Consider the following 21,778-nt stretch of genomic DNA (forward strand, 5'->3'; position numbering starts at 1 on the left):
CCTAAAACAACGACGAAAAGTATAATACGCCATTAGATACTCAATAAAAGTCCGTAAAAAAACGACGTATCATATAATGCGACATAGTAGGATACATAGAACAATGACCTATCTGATTTTTCAGGAAACCTAGACTTATTACAGACTAATTATACAGGCTATATTGCAAAAGTCCATTCGTATAATAATGTGACCAAATTTCAAATGAATTGCTTCAGCCGTTTTCATTTTATCGAACAAAACGTTGTTTAAAAACTTCAAATGGCTCTCCTGTAAAGTTGCTGTTTTGCAGATCCGTCATTGTTCTACGACTGCGACGAAAAATAAAATTGAATCCATAATAGATTGAAAATAGATCCTACTCAAATAGAAGTTTCCAGAATCATTAGACAAGACATTTCAGTATTTACAGTGTCCTAACCTTAATAAGAAACTAATTTATTTTCGTCATAACATTTCAATATAAACACACCACTCTTATTCTTAAACCACACAAGTCCTTGTTCCACACCCCGCTTACCAATGCAATAAGTGCACAGTCACGCTCGCGGACATCACTAGAACTACGCTCACCACCGCTCTTCCACTGGAGCTTGGTCTCCAATACGACTTGTCTTTAGACGACAGCATGAGGGAATCTTCACCATTCCTCAGCTGCTGCGGACACGGAAGCGTGTCGGCCGGGATGTCCACCACGGTCAGCTGATCAGCCACCATACTCTGGGCTGAGGGTTTGGAGTCGTCGTAGTTCGCGTCTTGTTGAAACACGTCGCTGTCGTCGTCTATTTCCGCGAGTATGTTGTCGTTGGGGGCCTTGTCCGGTATTTCCGGCACGGTGCGGTCGTCTGCTGTCGGCACGCAGGTCACGGCCTCGAGAGCCAGGCGCAGAGGCTCGCTGTGGGTCTCGTTGCGCAGCACGCTGACCCAGCCCAGCCGGCAGTCGCACGACAGTTTATTGCCTGGGAACGAAAATTCACACCTCAATTTAGAGATTCAGCACATCTTGTGGAACACAAAGGAGATTGCTCTTTCGTGCTCGGAAAAATTTGGTATAAAATAAATTCTGCTTAAAACTTTCGTGTGCTAAACGGTAAACTTGTTATTACACTGAAAGTATAAAAAAATTTAATTATGTGAACGCAGACCGAATAAAAAGCTTCATATATTACGATGCGAACACGTTAAGTTTGTTTATTTTTAATAATGCGCCCTTCATTGTAGGGTAAATCGAGTTATAATGCCATTGTTGATTCACCAAAGGGAGCTGTTACACTCATTAATTGTCCTTAATGTATGGAGGGTGCTTTAGAAGGGGATTACAGCACTACAGGGAATACGCTTTTGTTTGCACAAAATATAGTTATTTATCTTCCCATACATGCGCTGGGACTTGTTTACTGTTGATCTGATCATTTGGCTTTTTGCTGAGGGTTAATGAAATCTAATTCGATTCGGACCGGCGAAAAAAGAATTTATATAATTAAATTCTGTTTCAGCTTGTTATTAATACGAATGTTGGGTGTATGCCTCTTTTTTATTTCAGCCTAGTTTTCATTTCATTACACAATTCCGGGTACCGCAGAAGAATAATTTGGTAAATTAGGAGATAAATACCTACCTACCTACTTCTGCTAGTTTATAAGTATTGTGTTTTATCTGACTGAGTTATTTGGTGTCAAATAAATACAAGACATATTATCCTATTCGATTTGAATTAAAAAGAATAACTCACCGCTCAGATACAAAACCGACGTTTTCACTTTCAAGTTCTCGTGGATGGGCTTCAGTGTCTCGTACGTGAAGTGCTCGAGCTCGTTGTTCCTCAGATCAAGCAGCTCCAAGCCCCGCACTCCCTCCAATAATCCTTCATTGATGGACTTCAGCCGGTTCCCCGTCATCGAAAGCTTCTGCAGAAGCGACAGACCATCGAACGCCCTCTCCGACAAGTATTTCAACTCGTTGTTGTCCAACAGAAGCTCGTTTAGGTTCCACAGCTCGGAAAACGTCAGATCTCCGATCATTGACAGTCGGTTGGCTCTCAAGTTCAACTTTGTTAGGTTGGCTAGTCCTCGGAATGTCTCACGGGTTAGTACGGAGATTGAGTTGGACTCTAGTAAAAGGTCGCTTAGAAGAGGTAAGTGCTCGAAGCAGCCGTCGTGGGTCAGACTGATATTGTTGAACGTCAAATCTAGATACTTCAAATTAGGTAGATCAACGAAAACATCTCTCTGAATCTCCGAGACCCTGTTCTCTTTCACGGTCAGATTGACCAGCGACGGCAGGTTGGCGAATGCTGAGAAATCTAACTCGCTTATTTCACTCTTCATAAGCTTAATCTCTTTTACCGTTGTGAGGTTTGAGAATGTTCGTTTTTCTATTTTGTTGAGGGTTGCGTAAGTGATGGACAGTTTGTGCAGGTTGTGGAGGCGGCGGATGACGTGGAGGGGGACGAAATTGAGGGCTCCGTTGAAGCGCACGTTGAAGGTGAGGCGCTGGATGTTGGGCTGCTTGTGGAAGAGGTCCCAGAGCGGGTCGGTCTCGGCCAGGCCGCCGCTGAACACCCAGCAGTCGGCGCGCGCCGCCGCCGCCACCTCGCCGTTGTCGCAGTAGCAGTGCACCTTGGACTCCCGGTCCCCGATATCACATATATTCTCCTCCACGTAATCCCGCGGGTGGTACCTCCGCTCGGTCTTGTCCCGCCGTTTTTCATTTAGCCGGCTCTCCGAGAGCGATATTTGCGCGGAGGCCAGGGCGAGGGCTAAAAGTAAATATTGGATGACAGTCTCCATGTCGGGCTCTTTGCGACCTGAAACAAGAAAAAAAACTTTTAGTAATGAGAAATGTTTTAAAACTGCTGTTAGTGTGAGCTTATCTTTCATTCGCAGCTCTCGCTTTTTATCCGCTTTTGACTGGGACCGAGAAGTTTTTGTTACAGAAATAGTTCAGTGACTCCTGAAAGTCAATATACATCGAGTCTCTGTTCTCTCGCTAAAAGCACTCATTACTATCTAACGCATCGACTTGGCGTACGTTCTCTATAAATTGCACTCAGCCTAATTTGTGGGGTGGACAGCTAATATTGCCCCTCCACTGTGGAACATTTTGACTCTCTGTACTACGCATTTAGAGTTCAATTTGGATTGGAAATGATCTTATTAGGGTTTTAAATTTACGGCCATCGCAACGCACCACACGGCCATGAGTCATCCGCGCGGAAACACTTCCCTATTTGGTATTAAACACGCTCTGTGACGCGGCCAAAGTTAAATAAAAACGTTTCATGATCCCCGAGGAAACCTATTAGGAGTTTTGTAAATAAAAAGTCTACGTTCTTAATTAAAAACGGCCTTGGAGAAGGTTGTGTCATTTGGCATCAAATGAGGTCTCTAATCAAGAGGATAAGACCAAACAAAAACAGTAGCGTCGTCGCCGGGCGACGCTTCTTGTGCCCTAAATGATAATTAGGGATTGAATTTTTCTTAGGCAGCGGGCCTGTGTGTCCCTCGCGCATATAATTCTTTGTCTCAGTTTAATTAAACACAGGCGTGATGTTGTCTTTATCGACACATCAAGTCCGAGCCGACGTCCAACGGCCGAGCTCCTTTGTTTCGGTCCGCAACAAAGAAAAAACTTTGTGGGTTTATTTGCGTTTACTGTCTTAATTTGTTTTTAAATTTGTATCATAATTCAGCCAGGCATCTTTTGAGTTGGCCTCTAGCCCAGTGTTTTTCTTAATGAGTTTTTTTTTCAATCTTAATATAAGCATTAGCACGTCGTAAAGTGTCTAATGAAGGAACGTGTCCAATTAAATAGCGAACAATGCGCGGGCGTAAATTGGGAACTTTCCCGAATCTCCTAGCTGTTAGACAAAGTTGTCGAAACGTGGCGTTTAGGGAATCTTTGAGCGCGTTTATCAAATATAGATTTTATCGGCAAGTTCGAGCGAAACTTGATAATCAGCCTCATGATGCCGCGCGCACGTCGTGGGACGTGACGTTTTACAACATTTAGAACACGTCCTCACACACACACGCACGCTCACGTGTACACACACAAGCAGGTATACGTAGGTATACGTAAACAAGTTACACACTATCACTGAAATAAAATACCTACGATATAATACCGTTTATTCGGTGCGCGGCCGAAAATAAAAAGGTATTTTATGGATTGTATGGTCAGCAACGTGCACCATTTTTGGAGTTGTCGTTATAGAAAAAATGTGTATCATTAGTTTATGCCAAAAAAATTTGTAACGGATTATAATCTCGTTTTAGTCCATTTACATAATTGCAGTTTTTTTATTTAATAATTATAGCATCAAGCTGAACTAGAACCCGTTTCAGCACCGGGAAGCAACATTCATGCAAAAAGTGTATTACTTTTTATACTAAAAAAAATGTATTTTTTGTATTGTTTATATAATTATGTGCATATGAAATACATAATTATATTTTCTTCCTTTCAGTCTGTTAACAGTAAACGTGAATGCGCTTGCCGGCCGCACCCACAGTGCTAGTGCATTGTCGATCTGCACAGTTTACTTTTTATTCAAATCAGCGGTTCTATTGTTCTATTGTAATTGGATTTTTGACCGTCCGCCGCTGCTGGTGGCATTTTGCCAGTATTTGCGTATTGTTATAAATCACTTTGCTATTCATATTATGTTTACACATACAATCGAAAGGATTCAATGTTGGTCATGAATAAAAATAAACAATTGTGTTCGCTTATTAAGTCGGTGGCTATAAATACAATTGGGCGTTTTGGTCTTATAAATTACATATATTTATTTATTAATTTAATATTTTATTGCACAAATATGACATATAAGTGTACAAAAGGTGGACTTAATGCTAAAAGCATTTTCTACCAGCCTGGTATCATAAGTAAACCTCTATTTTTTTTCAAATTACCTCGGGAAAACTGGTGAAGCAGTTTGAAGCTTGACACCGAAAATCTAGCTCAGCGTTAAGTGTACTTGTATAATCGTCAAAAATCCCTCTTGTACTTTGATTAAAATACCTGCAAAATATTCCATGTCGACATTTGATCTCCGCCGCTCGCTGCTCGTAATCCGGAGTATTCCGCCTGTGCCTGATCCGTACTTATTTGTCATAACACTCCGTTATCCGCGCGCAGTACAAACATTTTAAAGGATTAACATTTTCCGCGAATTGACTGAGAAAAGAAGCTTTTTGTGTACAAACAGTTCCGTCCTCGAGAGCCTTTTGAATTTGATAGAACCTTTTCGGATTAAGTATCAACTTTGACGCATGGATTGATCTCCTTTGTAAATCTTGTCTTTGGAAAGCGAAAGAAATGTATAGCTTAGTACAAAACCCACGCAAACTTGACAAAGATTAAATGTATAGGTAGATAGGTAGGTATAGTTCTACGATACGTATCGTATAAAGTAAGCACATTGCAATTCAATCTTAAATCAATAGGTACGTATAAGAAATAAATAATGATTGAGACACTCAGCCCAGCAGCTATTCACAATTATAGGTGCTCAATGAACATCAGTAATTTAAATTTTAGCGTAGGTATCTACTGCACATGTACATTGTACCTACCTAATTATTTAAAATGGCACATTACCAGTGCATAATTATTATACACTTACAAAAAAGGCTAGAGAGGCTTTTTTATAACATGTACAAAAAACAGACATGCTCAACACTTTCCAATCCAATTTGGTGAATAAAATTATTATTCGTAAATAATCAAATCTATTACAGTTTCAAAAATGATTCGTTTGTGCACAGACCTTTTACACACAAAAGACCACAGAAACCAGACACACTTATTAGACGAATTGCTGTTATTTTTTTCCAAAATGTTGCCCTACTATTGTGTTATTCCGATGTCTTTGTGATACTTCTGGTTATTTATAGAAAACATTCGTCGAAGTGTTCGTTTTACCTGAGGGTGGCATCCCACGTAAATAGTCTTAGATCATTCTGAAGAAGTGTTTTATACGTAAACAAAATATAAGTGAATAACTAGCAATATATACCTACGCATTTTTTTTATAAACCTACTGATTTGTATATCTATATCTCCAAGAATTTTATGTATTAGTTACAAGTAAAGAAATACAACTTTGGAAACTGCCATATCTCCTAATTCAAAAAACCAAAGACACGAAACCGAGAACTAGCAAAGCATTTACACCCGCGTAAAAAATAAGAAATCTGTTTAAATACGGAACCCACTTTTTGTGCCAATTCTGAATAAAGCAGGTAACCAGGTAAGTGATCTCTCCACGTCGGTCACGTCCTACCTGAGACGAATCTCCACAAATTGGACATTTTGTTCCCGCTACTACAAAAAATGTGGGTTCTTCCCAAATACACTTGTTCAATAGAACCTCGCATACCTTGGAATTTGCACCTTTCCAGGTATTGAGTAATATAATTGTCAACAGAAAATTTAGGGGTACAATGCATGTCAGACATTCTATCATGGTTTGAGGTTACTGACTGTATTTTGGGGGTAGGTTTATAGAAGAATTGTTTTTTTTTTAGCTTATTTTTCTGATAAAACATAAGATATAATCATATTCATATTCATATTCATTTATTCAGTTCAATACATCGTCATAAATATCATTATTATTAATTATAATATAATGAAGTACATTTCTTAAATTAGGAATGTCACAAATCATATAAAAATAATGTCATATAAAGCATATAAATAAAGTAAACAAGAATACAATGTCACTTAAAAATAATCATAATATAAAAATAATGTCAGAACATATGCGTAGCATAATATTTATTAACATTTATCATTAAGATAATCGTCTACTGAGTAGTATGCTTTTTTTTTAATAATCATAAATCAAATGGCTATTTAATTGAACATTATACTTATAGAACATAATATGGATACATGGCAGCGCTATTTCCTATCACCAACTGGCTAAGAAGAAATAAGGAATATTTTTTCCATGTTAAATCATAAATTGAACAACAAGAAAATAATGCAGTAAATAATAATATATGTAAGATTAATGAAGGCAGTAGCCACATTTTATATTAAATAAAATGTTTATCTCTAATCTCCTTGTGGCAAGATTATGTAATTAAAAATGTAACGGTGGATTCGTTAGAACGGCTGAGGGATTAGCGTTTCTTTTGAGGCTTACGCGCATAACGCTTTTTATACTTATGTTAAAACAAAAGAACAACAAGTACCGATGCTGTAGAGGTAACTTAAAACAAAACAAAAAAAAAATATGTTTAAATATAGATAAAATCATTGGCCCTTTACAAAACAAAAGAATTGGTAATATAAAGTTGGCTGTCGTAGGCTAGGCGAGGTAAGGCTTATATACGAGCCATAAATTTGTATCTATGCAACAATGAGAATGCTCAATCTTCATCTTAGTGTCTTTGCGCTCATTATGTTTCCGTAAACCAATTACACGAAATATGTAATGGTAACCAAAAGTTTTTGCACAAGACAATGACCTCCGAACCCGCCTCACGTCACGCGCCGGCTCAGCAACATGACAATTTAATAAGCCTGATTATGTACATCTAAACCGCTACAAATTAGCCCGCGACGGAAACAACTTAATTAATTTAAAATTTTAATTCGTAATCCGGACATAATTTTGTCGGACGCAGCAAAGGACCAGAAGTTTCCAACTCGAGCCGCAGGGGGGTGCGGGGGGAGGGGGGAGGGACATTTTTACTCAGCAAATTAGTTTGTCCGAGATAAATAGACATGATTTATTATTGATTGGTATTTATGTTTTGAAGATGAAATTTGTGTCTCTTTTATCCCTCGGGCTTATCAATTTTGCGGTAAAAGTTTTCGAGTCAATTCTAATGATTAAATACGTATTTTGGTAAGTACATCTTTGAGTATGAAAAGTCAGCTTGCAAATTTATGATTATCTATCTACCGTTGAATATGCGATGAGATTATAAAAATACCTATTACCTATGTTATGTCTACTCACAAACTATAGTTCGTCACCTCTCACTACATAAACGCACTCATAAGGAGATTAACCTACATAATTACTCTTTTGCATCCGCTTACAGGAAACAAGAGAAGAGAAAACGCGAGTCCAGAATTAATAAACATTCCGTGTTCGGGCTGTATCGCCGTAGTCTCCAGTTTGCCAACAAAAAAACCGAAACAGGTACTATCGAACAAAAAAGTGAGTTGCCACTTTAAAAACAAATCCTTTGCAATCCCAAATTTGCCTTTGCCTGTCTTTTTTAACCAACCCCATTATTTTAAATATCTCCCTTTGTATTATTTATTGCTTTCGGACTTTCGCACCTTTAAGACAATGCAATGTTGTTTTGTGTTTACACATCTGGTGGCAATAGAGACAGTAACTTTTGGTCAACTTGTACCCCATTGGTCAAGAGCGAGTCATTGATGGCTGATGCCTGCAAAGGAAAATGATCCTTAAGGGGGTCCACACTTATTTGTTCGATAGTACCTCTGTAGTTGAAGCGCAAGTTTCGTTTGACAGTTGGCGCCGTGCAATGGACGCTTGTTGGCAACTTCGCAACAGGATCGCTAAAACTTCGTGAATAGGCCGCCGGCTGCAGTTGAGGTTTTTAATAAAAACATTCGCTTGTGGCTGAATGTTTGTTTTCTGCTCGGCTAATATCAGATCTTTGTAAGCCTTTTTTGGGGGAACTATCGTACTTTGGCCAGTCTTTGTTAATGTAATTAGGTGCTGCAAAAGTAAATGGGTATGTAAGAATGGTAGCAAACATAATTATTGTATAAGTACACCTAAGTATATAAAATAATTACCTCTATGTAGTGGTTTGCTGTTTCATTCAAATGAAATGTTCTCAAGTAGCCATTTTAAAAATAATATATGTTTTGTGGAGTCAACTTAACGTTGATGGCTGTTCTCACTATACCGTCACGTGATGACGTCACACAAAACAGCCAGTGCAGGCGCCATTAAAAACTTATAAAACTTCACCACTTCTGTATTTCCACCCGCTTTTCTAAAGTGTGCTTGAATAAAATAGCAAAAATGAAACGTGTTCAGCATTTTTATAGCAACAAATTTAGAGCTGTCAACGCATCAATTTCCCCCGGAGAATCTCATTTTAATAACCTATCAGACGGGAAATTCGTGTAGGTTCAAATAGATATTATATGATATTAATATTATCCATGTCAGCACCACTGTCTATAATATTTATCTGTAATATTATATGTAATTCCCTACTAAAATAATACTGGTAGATAGGTAGGTATAATACAAGTTGCATATCATTTACGAAAGTTGCTACATCAACATTATTACTGGTCACATCGTCTTCCGTAGATACTACAGCACCCTTGGGTCTAGCGGTTGCCGCATCGCCTACGCCCGACATAATATACATAATATACATTACCCTTTAGCAGGATATTGATCGCATGAGAATCTATTGGTGAAGGCTCGTTACACATTTTTTTCTAAAAAGACTGAGGGCCTATTTCACAAGGTCTGGATAATGGTTAAATGTGAGATAAAATACATGCTGCGTTATTATGTTTTAGACAGTACCATAATGTCTTTTATATTACAGGTCTGAACCAGTTTTGTTTTCAATAAGTAATTATTTTATGCATTGAAATGAATCTTCATTTGTCTTGATGAAATGTGGTAAGTACCTTAAACCACTGGGTATAAAAGTTGATGCAGACTTGAACCTTAAAAGAAATACCAGAGAAAAGCCCACAAAGTAGAAATGGAGCCATCAGCGACTGACGTTGCTGAGTAAAGAACACAAAGATTCACTTAAGTAATTAAAACTAAGTTAGTTTCAACGTTTGTCTTCAAGAGCAAGTCAACTGGACTATCCAGACGAGGCTTTAATATTCAGTTAATGTCTTTTAAAATGTAATTTAAATAAATAGGCAATTCGCTTGCAATAACGCTTATACTTTGAAGCAAAGGTAAATAAAATACAATAAAATTATTGTTAAAAGTTAATGACACGATACTTTTTGAAAACGATCTGTCCAGACAGTATCAATAATACATAGTTTCTTAATATATTATCGCTATCCAAGACTGGATGTGTTGAGTGAATTATGACTCTTTGTTGTAAATAATTCATGCATATGGCGGACAAATTCTCTCTCTACATTAATGAGCCGGAAAACACAAACTCAATATTTCTTACCATTATTGTGTCATAGTTATAATTATTTAGTTAAATGGCGTCATAACATTCTTATGATGTCATGATTTACATCGCTAACATTCTCCACATGACTGGAATTCCTGTTGCGTACATAACAGTACATTAGTTACCTAAGTACAGTAAGTACCTACTACGCATCTCATCTGCGAACAACTTAGCTACTTACTATTTCATCTAACATCTAACAGTTCTTGTGGGATCGAGCAGCAGGCTTCGTTAGTAAGCTAATTAGTTCCGCCCCGGCCGGCAGCCACATTAGTTTATCCCGGGACGTCCATTTCCCCAAAAACTTGCATTAAAACTAACAATTATCGCGGTAATAAGCTCTCCTGGCCGATCCAATTAAGCCGGGCGAGACGGGTTTATTCTGCTATGAAATAAAATAGTTTTCAACTTATAACAGGCTGGTGCAAACTTTCTGCAATCCAACAGGAGCTCAACAATGGTAATCCGATATGCAACGGTGTTCGTTTCGCTGGATTTAGGTCAATATTGTATTCGTGACATATTTTCCTGTATTTTAGGGTGCTTTTCCACCAGAGATGTGCTATGCAGCTATGCTGCGAAGATGTGATATCTACGCTACGAAAATATGTGACCGTTTCCACCAATACTACGCTAGGTAGCTGTGCGAGGAAGATGCGCTACGAAGATGCGCCGCCGCAAAGTAGCTGTGCGAAAAAGATGCGCATCTCGAGCTATGCTTCCACGATGGCATGTCTACTTTCAGTGAAAAACGCGGGCATACTGTAGGTCTGCTCTGCACATACATAGCTACACCACTCGCGATGGTCCATAGCACATATCCATAGCACGCATCCATAGCACACATCCATAGCACGCATCATTCCATACAAAAAACATATCTTAGTTGAATCCGTTTCCACCAGTGCTAAGCTATGTGCACCAATAAATATGATTGGTGGATATCAAACGCATCCATAGCATCGTAGCATAGCACATCTCTGGTGGAAAAGCACCCTAACAATGTGATACGTAGGTAGCTACATCATTATAAATTAGGCTACATTATGTACTTTGAACCTAACGCAATAAATTCATGACACTTTTTTTCTTTCTTTTATAAATAAAATAAACGTGAAGAAAATATTATGAATATCATGCAAAATAAATTGTGATGGACTAACACGGAATGGTGTCAGAAAAATGTAATATTGTCTCATTATGTTCACGAAATTGGAAAATGAAATATAAAGTGACGTAAAAATATCACAACAGAATGAACGTCTAATGTTTCATGTCTGGTTTATGAAAAAAGTTTCAAGAAAAGTATTTTCTTAAACAAATATTAGTTACTTAGCTAAAGCTGTAACTTCAAAATAATTAAAACGTATTAAAGTAAGTTAGAATGCTAAACACAAACTACGATTTTAAAGTTGAATTGCGTAACTCAAACAGAGTATTGCCCTCGTTTAACTTTGTTTTAATAATAACAAATGCAAAGACAGAGTTAATATCCAAATCAAATTATATTTATTAAGATGCACCCTCACTTTCTAACAAGAATACCCAAAGAGTTGAGAACAGTTGTAGATGATAGACTCGTCCTTAGAATAATAAATCGAATTATCCTCCTTTAACCAAAAACTTTGGTAATTTCAATAAACAAAGTTGTCAGCTCCCAATAACATTAGGGAAAAAATACATAAATTCCTTCAGAAAAGAAAGTAAAGTTACAATGTTTGGGCGAAGTTTCTGGAAAGTCTTCCATCCATCATGCAGGCAGGACTGACTCCGCTGTTTACATTCAGACAATAGACAACTGAAGCTCACTTTATGTATCGTGCAATAGGAAACAAAATGTAAACTGAAGGCGTTTACATACCACTATTGGAACATAAAATAGAGTGCTTACTAACTACAAGAAATTATGCCTTTGGCCTTAAATTGGGTAAATAAGTAAGGTCCCGAATTTGAAATAATAGGTCGAAGTAAAGAGCATCCCTGAGTGATGTATCAACCGCACTTCATATTGTAAACGTCCTGAGAATCCTAAAATTAATGCTGTTTTGATCACTGCGGTGATAAACCCAACACCAGCTCTTGTGCTTATCACCGTCATGCTTAGAAGATAAGCTTCAACATAAAAAATTGCGGTCTCATAACAAGTTAAAAGATATCTATTAGAGAAACAATTTACTTCGCCAACTTTCCTAACCGAATCGAGCCTAGAAGCACCTAAGCTGCCTCAAAATTATTTATAGCTCTCACAGCAGAAACAACTAACACCTGGCATCAATCACCCGCCGCCGCCGCCGCCACTCCCAGAGTATTCCTCTACAATATCATTACGTTATCAATCATCCATAGTTAAATTGTGCCAATATCTACTTTTACATTACAATGCCGTTTTTATTCCACCCTATTCTTCCAACTTGTTACACACCGCTCCGATGGTTGCCTCCTTTATGATATTATGATGTATTACTTACGGACTTCTTAGGCGAGTATAAAAGTAATAGATTAGGTACGCTTTTTTTAATGTAATCCCCTTTGGATTACTACCTACATATTTTTGAAGAATAGGTTTTATAAGAGGAACAAAGAGCTAAAGGGCTACAGCACAGACATTGTATTGTAATGTTTTTATTTTTTAAATCTTTATTGACCGACATTATGCATAAAGATTGCCATAGCGTGCTCTCCTATTACCAACAAACTTTATGATTAAGTGGTGGTAGGTTTCAAGTTCAAATCCTTGGTGAAACCGGACAACTTTGAGCACATCAATGCATCTTTGCCTACCCTGTCACAAAGTAACTTCAAAAGCCCCATCAATATAGCAAATTAAGCTTAATTCCAATTTCATGGAATCATCTGTGTAGCGTAGCCTAGCATACAAATCAAACCTTTTGAAATATTTTTTTCCAGTAAAAGTTATTGTTGGGCAGAGCTCCAATTTGACTGTCATTTGAGTTCAGCTTATAGAAAATTCACACATTATGGTCTATTTTTATCGAGCTTCACAAATCACTTCATAAAAAAAGGCTATGCATATTATGTTATCTAAAGGAATTGTAATTTAGACTACGGCTTTAGTCTCCTATGAAAATACGTACATCAAGAGATATGTTTAATAACTGGGACAGATTCAACTACTGAGACAGAAAGAGCCCCCCCTTATCCGAACGGAGAGTAATTTGTAAAAATTTACGTTCATCAGAAAATTTTATATTTGTACGATGAATAAAAAAATTTGAGTTTGAGTTTGACTGATCATCCATGAACGTTTTTATGCAATCAACGATTAAGCTCATATGAATTTAATCACTATCACTCGCACATAACCATTCTTCTTCTACACGGTAGAAGGAAATTAGTGGTTAAAAAGCTATAAAGACGCCCCCCGCGCCCTCCGCCCCCCGGTTGCCAGACTAATAAACGACTGACACTAATTGGTGTAGCGCTTCCGACGTCGGGAGCCACTCACAATGAAATTTATAGAAAAAAAAACCTACAGCTGCTGAGTTTCATGAAGACGGGAAAGTTAACATGGTATACTGACAGTATATACGGTAAGAAATTGTTATGAGGCACATAACACATAGGTAACTAGTAGCTAGTTATAGTAGCGCTTAAAATTTGCGAACCCTATCTTCAAAGGGGCAACTGAACCAAGCAACACTTTGTATACATAGTGACTGCTAGTAACATGCATTTGTAATCAAAGTGATTGGTTGCGAACAGCTTCCCTTGATTACAAGCGTACCTCCATAAATATATCTGCTATACAAGTTTTCCATTCGACTATAAAGGTAAACCAATGCGGCAATGTCCTATAATTTGTTTACAATAGTTCGATGGTTGAGGCATCCAATACTTTTCGCTCAACAATTATCTATCAAGTTATAACCCTGGCATATCATCAAAGATCTCATCATCTTAACCCGGAATACACGCGTCTTTAAGCAATTCAAAGAGTGTAGCACCCCGGCATATTTCCCCATCATTTATTAAACCAGATGAGGCAGCGTCTTGTAAGACCCGCGCAATTTCCCGCCCACTAATATGTTCTATGAAGGGAATGTCTTGTTTTTGATCTTGTGGGTCTCGATCGACTCAAAGGGTTTCCGGGCGAATGCCAATTACGACAATACTGGGGAGTCACTCTATATGACGAAAAACGAAGTTTCGTAGCGCTGATGCGCGATCCAGGACTCTACCTCATTGTTTTAAACGTGCCGATAGCACGACAGCTCTCGTTCAATCATTTTTCGTCAGTATAGAGTAGCCCTCGCGGCGCTCGGATACGTCGCGTCACTGGAGTTGTTGTAGAGGCGGGATATTGTTGATGATGCGTAGGGATTTCTTATTAATTGGGACCTAAATAATACTTTGAGATCTATGTGAAAGATGATATCGGTAAGTGCATTTTTTGTTTAGGAAAAGTTGTGATAGGTAATAGACAGACCCGTGTTGTGATTAAGTTGCGAAAAACGTGAAGCTTAAGGCTTAGGGAACCTAGGTTTATATGTATTTTGTTGAGCCTGAATAAATTTCTTTGATTTACCGAAAAATAGCCTCTAGAAATATTTTTCCGGGAGCGTCTAACACTCCCGGTTCCAAAAAACCTTCGCCTCAAGCCCGCGGCTGAGGAATAGTCCTAATTTCCTGCCTTCAGCATAAATATGTAAGTTTCCTTATTTATTCCACTTCTTCTTCCGAGTCGATACATAAACTAAGATTTTCATTACGATCTCCGGAGGAAAACCGATTCTGCGGAGATCCAGTTCTCTAACTCTAAGAGTTTCTAAGCATTTTTATTTCCTACTCTTGGACGCTCTTAAAATATAGTTTTCCCATATTATCTGTAATGCGATGGGACGGCGCAATAGTAAGTTACGTTGAATGTTAGGCCGAAGACGTCTGGATTGATTTCCCGCCATGCCGACAATATATTAATACTTAGGTATACTGACTTATTATGTCGTTAAAATATTAAATGATGATATTGGGAGAGACAAGTAAATAGGGAGAAGAGAAAAAAACGTGCAGGTAATAATGCATTTTTACTTCCTAAAATGAAGTACCGAGAGCTACACTTTTATATTTAAATTAGTCTCCATTTCGAACATGTCTCTGTTTCCCAGAATTATTACAACACCAATAAAAGAAAAAAAACTAAACAAAAGAATAACTATTAGACTTCTATATCTCTTTGGGCAAAGTGAATGCTGCTTATCTGAAGAAAACAAATACTTGACTGTTAAAAGTTATGAAATTACGATGGCATAAAAAACCTTTCGTAGTACACTGACCACTTGAAGCATCTCGACAACACAATAGCTCACTTCACCCGCACGACTGTACCTCACTTGTACTTAGTGAATGGAATCTATAAGTTTTGCCCTTCAGATGTTCAGAGTTCTGGCTACCAATTAGATCTCATCTCCTCTGTAGAATGCGGGGCTACTTTTAAAATCAGTTAAGGCTGATTCGCACTTACTCGTATCAGTTTATTCTGTGACGCGTAGGTTTACAAGTATTTTATTTCTTTGATGTTCCACGTCTCATATTGTAGATCCTTTGACATATTATTTTGATTCCTAGCAAGTATTTTATTTTCTATTGTCAGTTTTGGCGAATAAAATTCATATGCGCTAGTGTAAAATAATAATGTTTGCGAAGGACTTTCTTCCACGTAAATAAATAAAAAGTAGTAGCTAATGCCAGAGTTGCACTTAGTCAGAGGAGCCACCTCATTTTTTTAATTCGTTTGTAATCACTTGAGATCTAATAGATACTTAATTCTTTACGTCATCCTGTGCATTTAAATTGTAAATTAGTATTTGAATCGAGTACAAGAGTAATCCTCCTGATTCCTGAATCATGAAGTTTGGTGAAATGGCGGACCCATTAGGGAGTTTCACTAAACTATGTCGAAGAGAATTAACTCTATTATAATATGTTTCATATTTTAAGATACTTGAATATCTAAAGTTTTTTTATAATCTAGTGCTTATATCTTTAAACAATCGTTATCTTTAATTTCTTACATACAAATATTAGATTTTACTCTTAATAAAAGCTCATTAAAAAGTTTTAAAATACTGTTTTGGCTGTAGATATTGGTTTTATTTTGAATAAGTATCTGATTCTATAGCAATTTTTATGTATTTAATGCACTCCTATTACTTTACTATTAATTTATTAGGTATGTATTTCGTTTATAGGAACTTTTGATCCCCTAAAGTCCACCATTTTTGTTTATTTAAATGTACATATTTGGCGTCTATTTCCGTTCCGTTCCCCAGACACCTCGTGAAGAAGATACTGCTCTACTCTTATAAAGTCATGTCCAAGAACAATATAAAAGTAATTAGGCTGGCCGCACGCCGGCGGCCGCATGTTCCGCCGTTCCCGGGAACTCGGCGGGAACTCGCTTAGCCACTGACATGTTCTAATCTCAAAATTCTCTAGAAAGGAAAATAGTACATAGCAGAAAAGTAAATACCTAAGAAAACTTACTCAGTTATTATATACTGAGGTAGGCAGTAGGTAATAATTGAGTTAGTTTTACGAAGTTGATTGCTTATGTTACAACTAAGAAAGTAATAAAAACGATATAAATGAAAACTTCATAATTATAATTCATAGAACTGTATATTTATATGCTTAGTTAGGTATGATACTATCAGCAAATCTTTGTTTTATCTATTAATTTTGAAATTAATCTTTAAGTAGAAAAAAATGCGTTTTCAATATAAGAAGCTTTGAGTTGAAGAGCTTTTTGTAAAACATACCACGACCATTCGGTTAAACACTATCTACAGATTATCTGGTGGCTGATTTCTTAAGCGAGAATTTAACGCAGAACGAATTACTATAATTATCTTTACTTCAGCTCAGACTGAATGCGCCAGAGTACAGCTGAGCTTCTGAGAATTTCAGCATTAAATTACTTATAAAAAAATGACAAGATGATAATATAAATATGTATGTACATATGTACATATTGTTTTATTTCCATTGGAGGTAATGGCTATAGTCCTCCATTATCAGCCTAATTGAAAATAATAATTTTATCATATTGTTCCATTAGCAGAACACGGCCGTAAAGGCGGATGGGGAATTTTGTCCTGAACTGTATGTTTCTATATACATATGTATACGAACTTAGTATACAGTATATGTATATGGAGGAGCATTCATATCGTACACACTCAGTCAAATAAAATGTTACAGGAATAAGGAATATGGAATTAGCCACCATGTAGGTATTCACTGTGTAATAAAAACATCGCAATTTTCACAAAAAAACCTTTAAAAGCGATGAGCTTATAAGTTAATACTGTTTGCAGAAAACCTTATAAAATATGCCTAAAATATGTTGTCCTATCAAATAGCTAAAAAAGTATCTCGTCACCTTAAATCGTAAACCGCCTAACTCCACTTTTTGGCGAAAATGACTTTTTGGTATCATTAGAAGCGTCTTTTCATGGCGCATCTTTTCGTATTACTCGTAAATCGATAAAAAAACTTAGATCTGAGCAAATTAAATTTTCGTTTTCCTCCTAACTCGAAGTCATGATTTTTAAACAATAAAACCTCGTAACTCCTCCTACTCCCATACAATGAGCGATGTAGGTGGGAGTGGACGTACGTTTGTGCAATAAAACTATATTTTTGACTTTGTTTTTAATACTACATGAATAAATTATAGCAGGTACTTAACATTCTTATTGAACAATTTATAGTTAAATTTTGCTATTTTTTAGCAATATTATGTTCTTAAATTAAAAGTTACGCGTAAACAAATTATTTTTTATATTTTTGTTGGAGTCAGCACTTAACTACAACATACTAATCTTCTTCTTTCTCCTGCCCTCTTGCCAGTTTAGCTGGGGTCGGGCCTCCTCGTACTTCGGCGCCAGGATATTCTATCCCGGGTTGTCGATGTGGTCAGGTTTTGGGCTTTCATCTCCTTCTCGATATTGGACCACCATGTGGCTTGTGATGTGCATGGCTTTCTTTACCGCGTAGTCATCTTCAACATACTAATGTAGTTTTTTTTGCAAACAAGGCAGGACGGCTGCTGCAACTCGTTGCTGACGAATCCTTGGCTTCTGCAACCAGTCCCATCACAGTCATTCTCTTCGACTTGACAAGACAGGTGCTCCTTGGAGGGCAATAGATTGCACGGCACCCGTATAGAGGCGATGGGTTCATTTGCGAGAACCCCCAGATTTGGAAATAGCCTGCGCACTGCATGGCATACAGATCACCAACTGCTTTTTGAGCCCGGGGAACTAACATCCTGAAATGATCCTCGAATGACCAGCAACTATCTACGACTAGGCTGGGGTAGGACATGTGCCGTTCTATACCAATATGAACATCACTAACACGAATTTGTAGGGTGTCAGGAGGAGCGCTGTTTTAAGGCCTATGTGGTGGATTATGCCAAACAAGGCCACTTTCGTTTCGTTTTAAGGCCTATGTGGTGGATTATGCCAAACAAGGTCACTTTCTCATCAGCAGAATGCATTTAGCACAATGCATTCTGCTGATGCCGTTTGCGAGCTTGATTTGCAGGACAGTGTTGAATGCCAAGTTCCATTGCAGAGTTGTCCAATACCGACCTCTGTGAAACTCCACAACTGACCTCCTTCTGCAAAAATAAATGCTCTGATCGGGTACTTAATGTACCAGTTGGACCTCTGACTATTTTCTGGAGGTAGGAAGGCAACAGATGGTATTCAATAGTGGCCCTAAAGGTTCCCCAAAGTATAGAGTTGAACGCGTACACCATGTTTAAACTACCTAACACCCCGTGGTTCACATCCTGCTCCGACAAACGAACGTAGAAGTACTTCTACTTATACGTATTGTATTGTATCCGCTATCGATTGTGCATTTCATAAGCCAAACTGACAATCCAAAAGGTGAAGACCGTTCAGCCAGGGGGTGTCACTAAATTAAAGAGCTTGTCAGCCTCTTACAGCAGTCGGATGGGTTGGTACACAGAAGAAGAATCTGCAGGACTGCTTTCTTTCTTCAGGAGCTTTAACTTGGACTCTTTCCAGTCAGTGGAGACCTCACTTACACTCATGCTGCGGTTCAACAGACAGATAAACTGTCTGTACAAACCAGCTCTGAGAGCAAGCAGCGGAGACACACGGTCTGGTATGCCATCGGGGCTAGGAACAGTCTTTAGCGCCCCGTTCCTACTTTCAATCCGTCACTTCTTGCTCGTCAGATGATGATCACAGAGTACCGCCACCAGGTTACCACCAGGGTTTCAACGGCGACAGCGGGAGCATGGACGCAGCCTGCCTAGTACTGATTTATGTTTTCTACTGCTTATAAAGATGATTGCTGATTACATAATCATTTTATTAAGTACATCAATAATACTCGAAATTCGAAGTAATAGGAAAAGGTAGGGAGATTTATCTATATTTGAATAGCGTAAGTCCATCAAAGAGAAAAGTATTTTACATAATCGTAGTCCGAAAAACTCGTATTTCCAGGAAAAAACACGTATCTCCAATAATAGTATTCACATAGAGATTGGGAAAAGATCGTAAGTCCATTTTATGTATAAAGCGATAAAAATAGCAAATTTTTCATAACGCCGTTGAATTCGCACCCACTTTTTTATTCTAGTAACAAAAAAACATTAGGGGGTATCCTAAGTAGAAGTACAAAATAAAGAGTTTTTTTTGTCTCCTGTAAAATTTGCTCGCGCGGAGTTAGGCGGTTTACGATTTAAGGTGACGATCTAATTTAAAATGTTTTATCTTTATTTTTTATTTGCGTATCTGTAATTACTTAATACATTTATCACTACACTATCTTAAACAATTTACATAAATATTTAGTAACACAGATTAAACATAACAAAATTTAACAACAAAGAACAAAACCCGAGCGCACTAAGAAAAACATCCGAAAAGGGCGCGCGATGCAAAAACTTTCACAGAAAGAAGAAAATCAACTCACCACGCTCCAAAGAGTTCCAAACTTTTCACCAAACGAAGGAGTCCGGTCAAGAAAGAAGCGCGAATATCGAAACTCCACGGAAAAAAAATATTCGGCACGCACACACGACCGTCTCGGCTGGCGGGCGGTGGAAACTGAGCCAGAGTGGAGGCCCCACTACCACTAGCGGGCCACGGGGGTGGGGTGGCTAACCGTTCTGAAATGCATCAACGATTCCGTTCAACTATTTTTGGCATTCACCTTTTAACATCGAAATGCACCGCGAAATAACAGCTTCAGTGGACGCCGGATCACTTTGTGCCGATTATACGGTGACTCCGGCCGCTGTCGGGAGTTTAGCTTTATTTATCCACTCCATTTTCTACTGGTACTGCAACTTTTTGGGGTATTAAGCTTGTAATTATTTATTGCACCTTATTACATTTATACGTAGGAGAACTTAATGCTAATAGCAATCTCTACCAGTTAACCTTGGATAAGAATAAAATGATGGAACCATTGAAATATCGAAACAGTTAGATAAGCCTTGAAATGGAGAGTGTGTAGAATATGGACATGCAAATATAGCGTGGGACGCCCTCCAGTCTTCAGACAGATAGGTACCGAGCTAGTAGGGGCTGGATGAGGAATGTTTAAGAGGGTGCAGTCCGGCACTGAACCATTGTTGACTGATGTGTGATGAAGATGAATGATGATGGATCGAATATAGAAACAAGTTTAGAAATAAAACGTCGACATTTCATCCATGAATGGATACCGTGTGCCGACACGCATTTTCCATTTTTTTCAATAAAATAATTGCTTTTAGTCGATGTTATTTGGATGGGTGCGTGGATGTTGTATCAGAGATTCAATTATCTAATACCGATTCCAATTTAACTTCCACCGGATTGGTTTTTTTGCGGTGTTTTTGAAAACAAATCCAAATCCCGCGCGAAATTAAAACGCTACGTATGTTGTAAACAAATTACTCTTCAACTTTTGGAAAACAATAAGCCATGTATTTTTTACGCATATAGGTATTACCTACATAACTTCATAATTATATTTTCTGCGCTGATGGACTAATGAAAAACAAGAATGTTTTTCATTTAGTAAAGTACCTACCTATAGCTATATCTTTGATAGGTTGATTTTAATCTTGGTTAAAAGCCAAAACTCCCCTATTATTGATTATTAGAACGCATAAACAAATATAATGTGAAAGGTTTTAATAATATTAGAAGGCAGGTGCAAGGTTGCGGTCGAGACGCACTCGACCAAATCATTGTACCTACATATATACTCTTCTAACATTTAATTGAAAATTTATATATTTTTAATTTAACTGAAAAAATATTATGAATATCAAAAAATTATCCAAAACTTTATTTTAATATTCAACGTAAAATTTTAAATACCTAACATAGGTAATATAGGTATTATATGATTGATAAATGTGTCTACAATATTTTTTTTTGTATTTTTTTTATTTAGGTACTAAATCTCAACTTTTCCTTCATTGGAAGGAGACCCATGCCCCAGCAGTGAGGATGTGATGGTTCGATGATGATGATGAGGATGACTAGATCTCATTCAAGCAGCCGGGTCAACACAAGTGGTTCCGACAAGGACAG

General features: G+C 37.6%; 1 protein-coding gene across 1 annotated transcript; it reads right to left on the bottom strand.

The window, feature by feature from the left end:
- Positions 1-337: 337 nt before the first annotated feature.
- Positions 338-20,290, bottom strand: LOC119692666 (connectin). Its single transcript, XM_038113883.2, has 3 exons — positions 20,163-20,290; positions 1,733-2,806; positions 338-959 (listed from the first exon to the last, which is right to left on the bottom strand). Exons 2-3 carry the CDS (start codon positions 2,787-2,789, stop codon positions 517-519), a joined length of 1,500 nt encoding a protein of 499 aa, XP_037969811.2. The 5' UTR covers positions 2,790-2,806; positions 20,163-20,290; the 3' UTR covers positions 338-516.
- Positions 20,291-21,778: the final 1,488 nt, after the last annotated feature.

The sequence above is a fragment of the Plutella xylostella genome, chromosome 18 (assembly GCF_932276165.1).
Source record: "Plutella xylostella chromosome 18, ilPluXylo3.1, whole genome shotgun sequence".
Classification (NCBI taxonomy): domain Eukaryota; kingdom Metazoa; phylum Arthropoda; class Insecta; order Lepidoptera; family Plutellidae; genus Plutella; species Plutella xylostella.

Coding starts and splice junctions, on each gene's coding strand:
- LOC119692666 (XM_038113883.2), bottom strand. CDS start 2,789: ATGGAGACTGTCATCCAATATTTACTTTTAGCCCTCGCCCTGGCCTCC. Junction 960..1,732: donor GTCGGTTTTGTATCTGAGCG/GTGAGTTATTCT, acceptor TTTCGTTCCCAG/GCAATAAACTGTCGTGCGAC.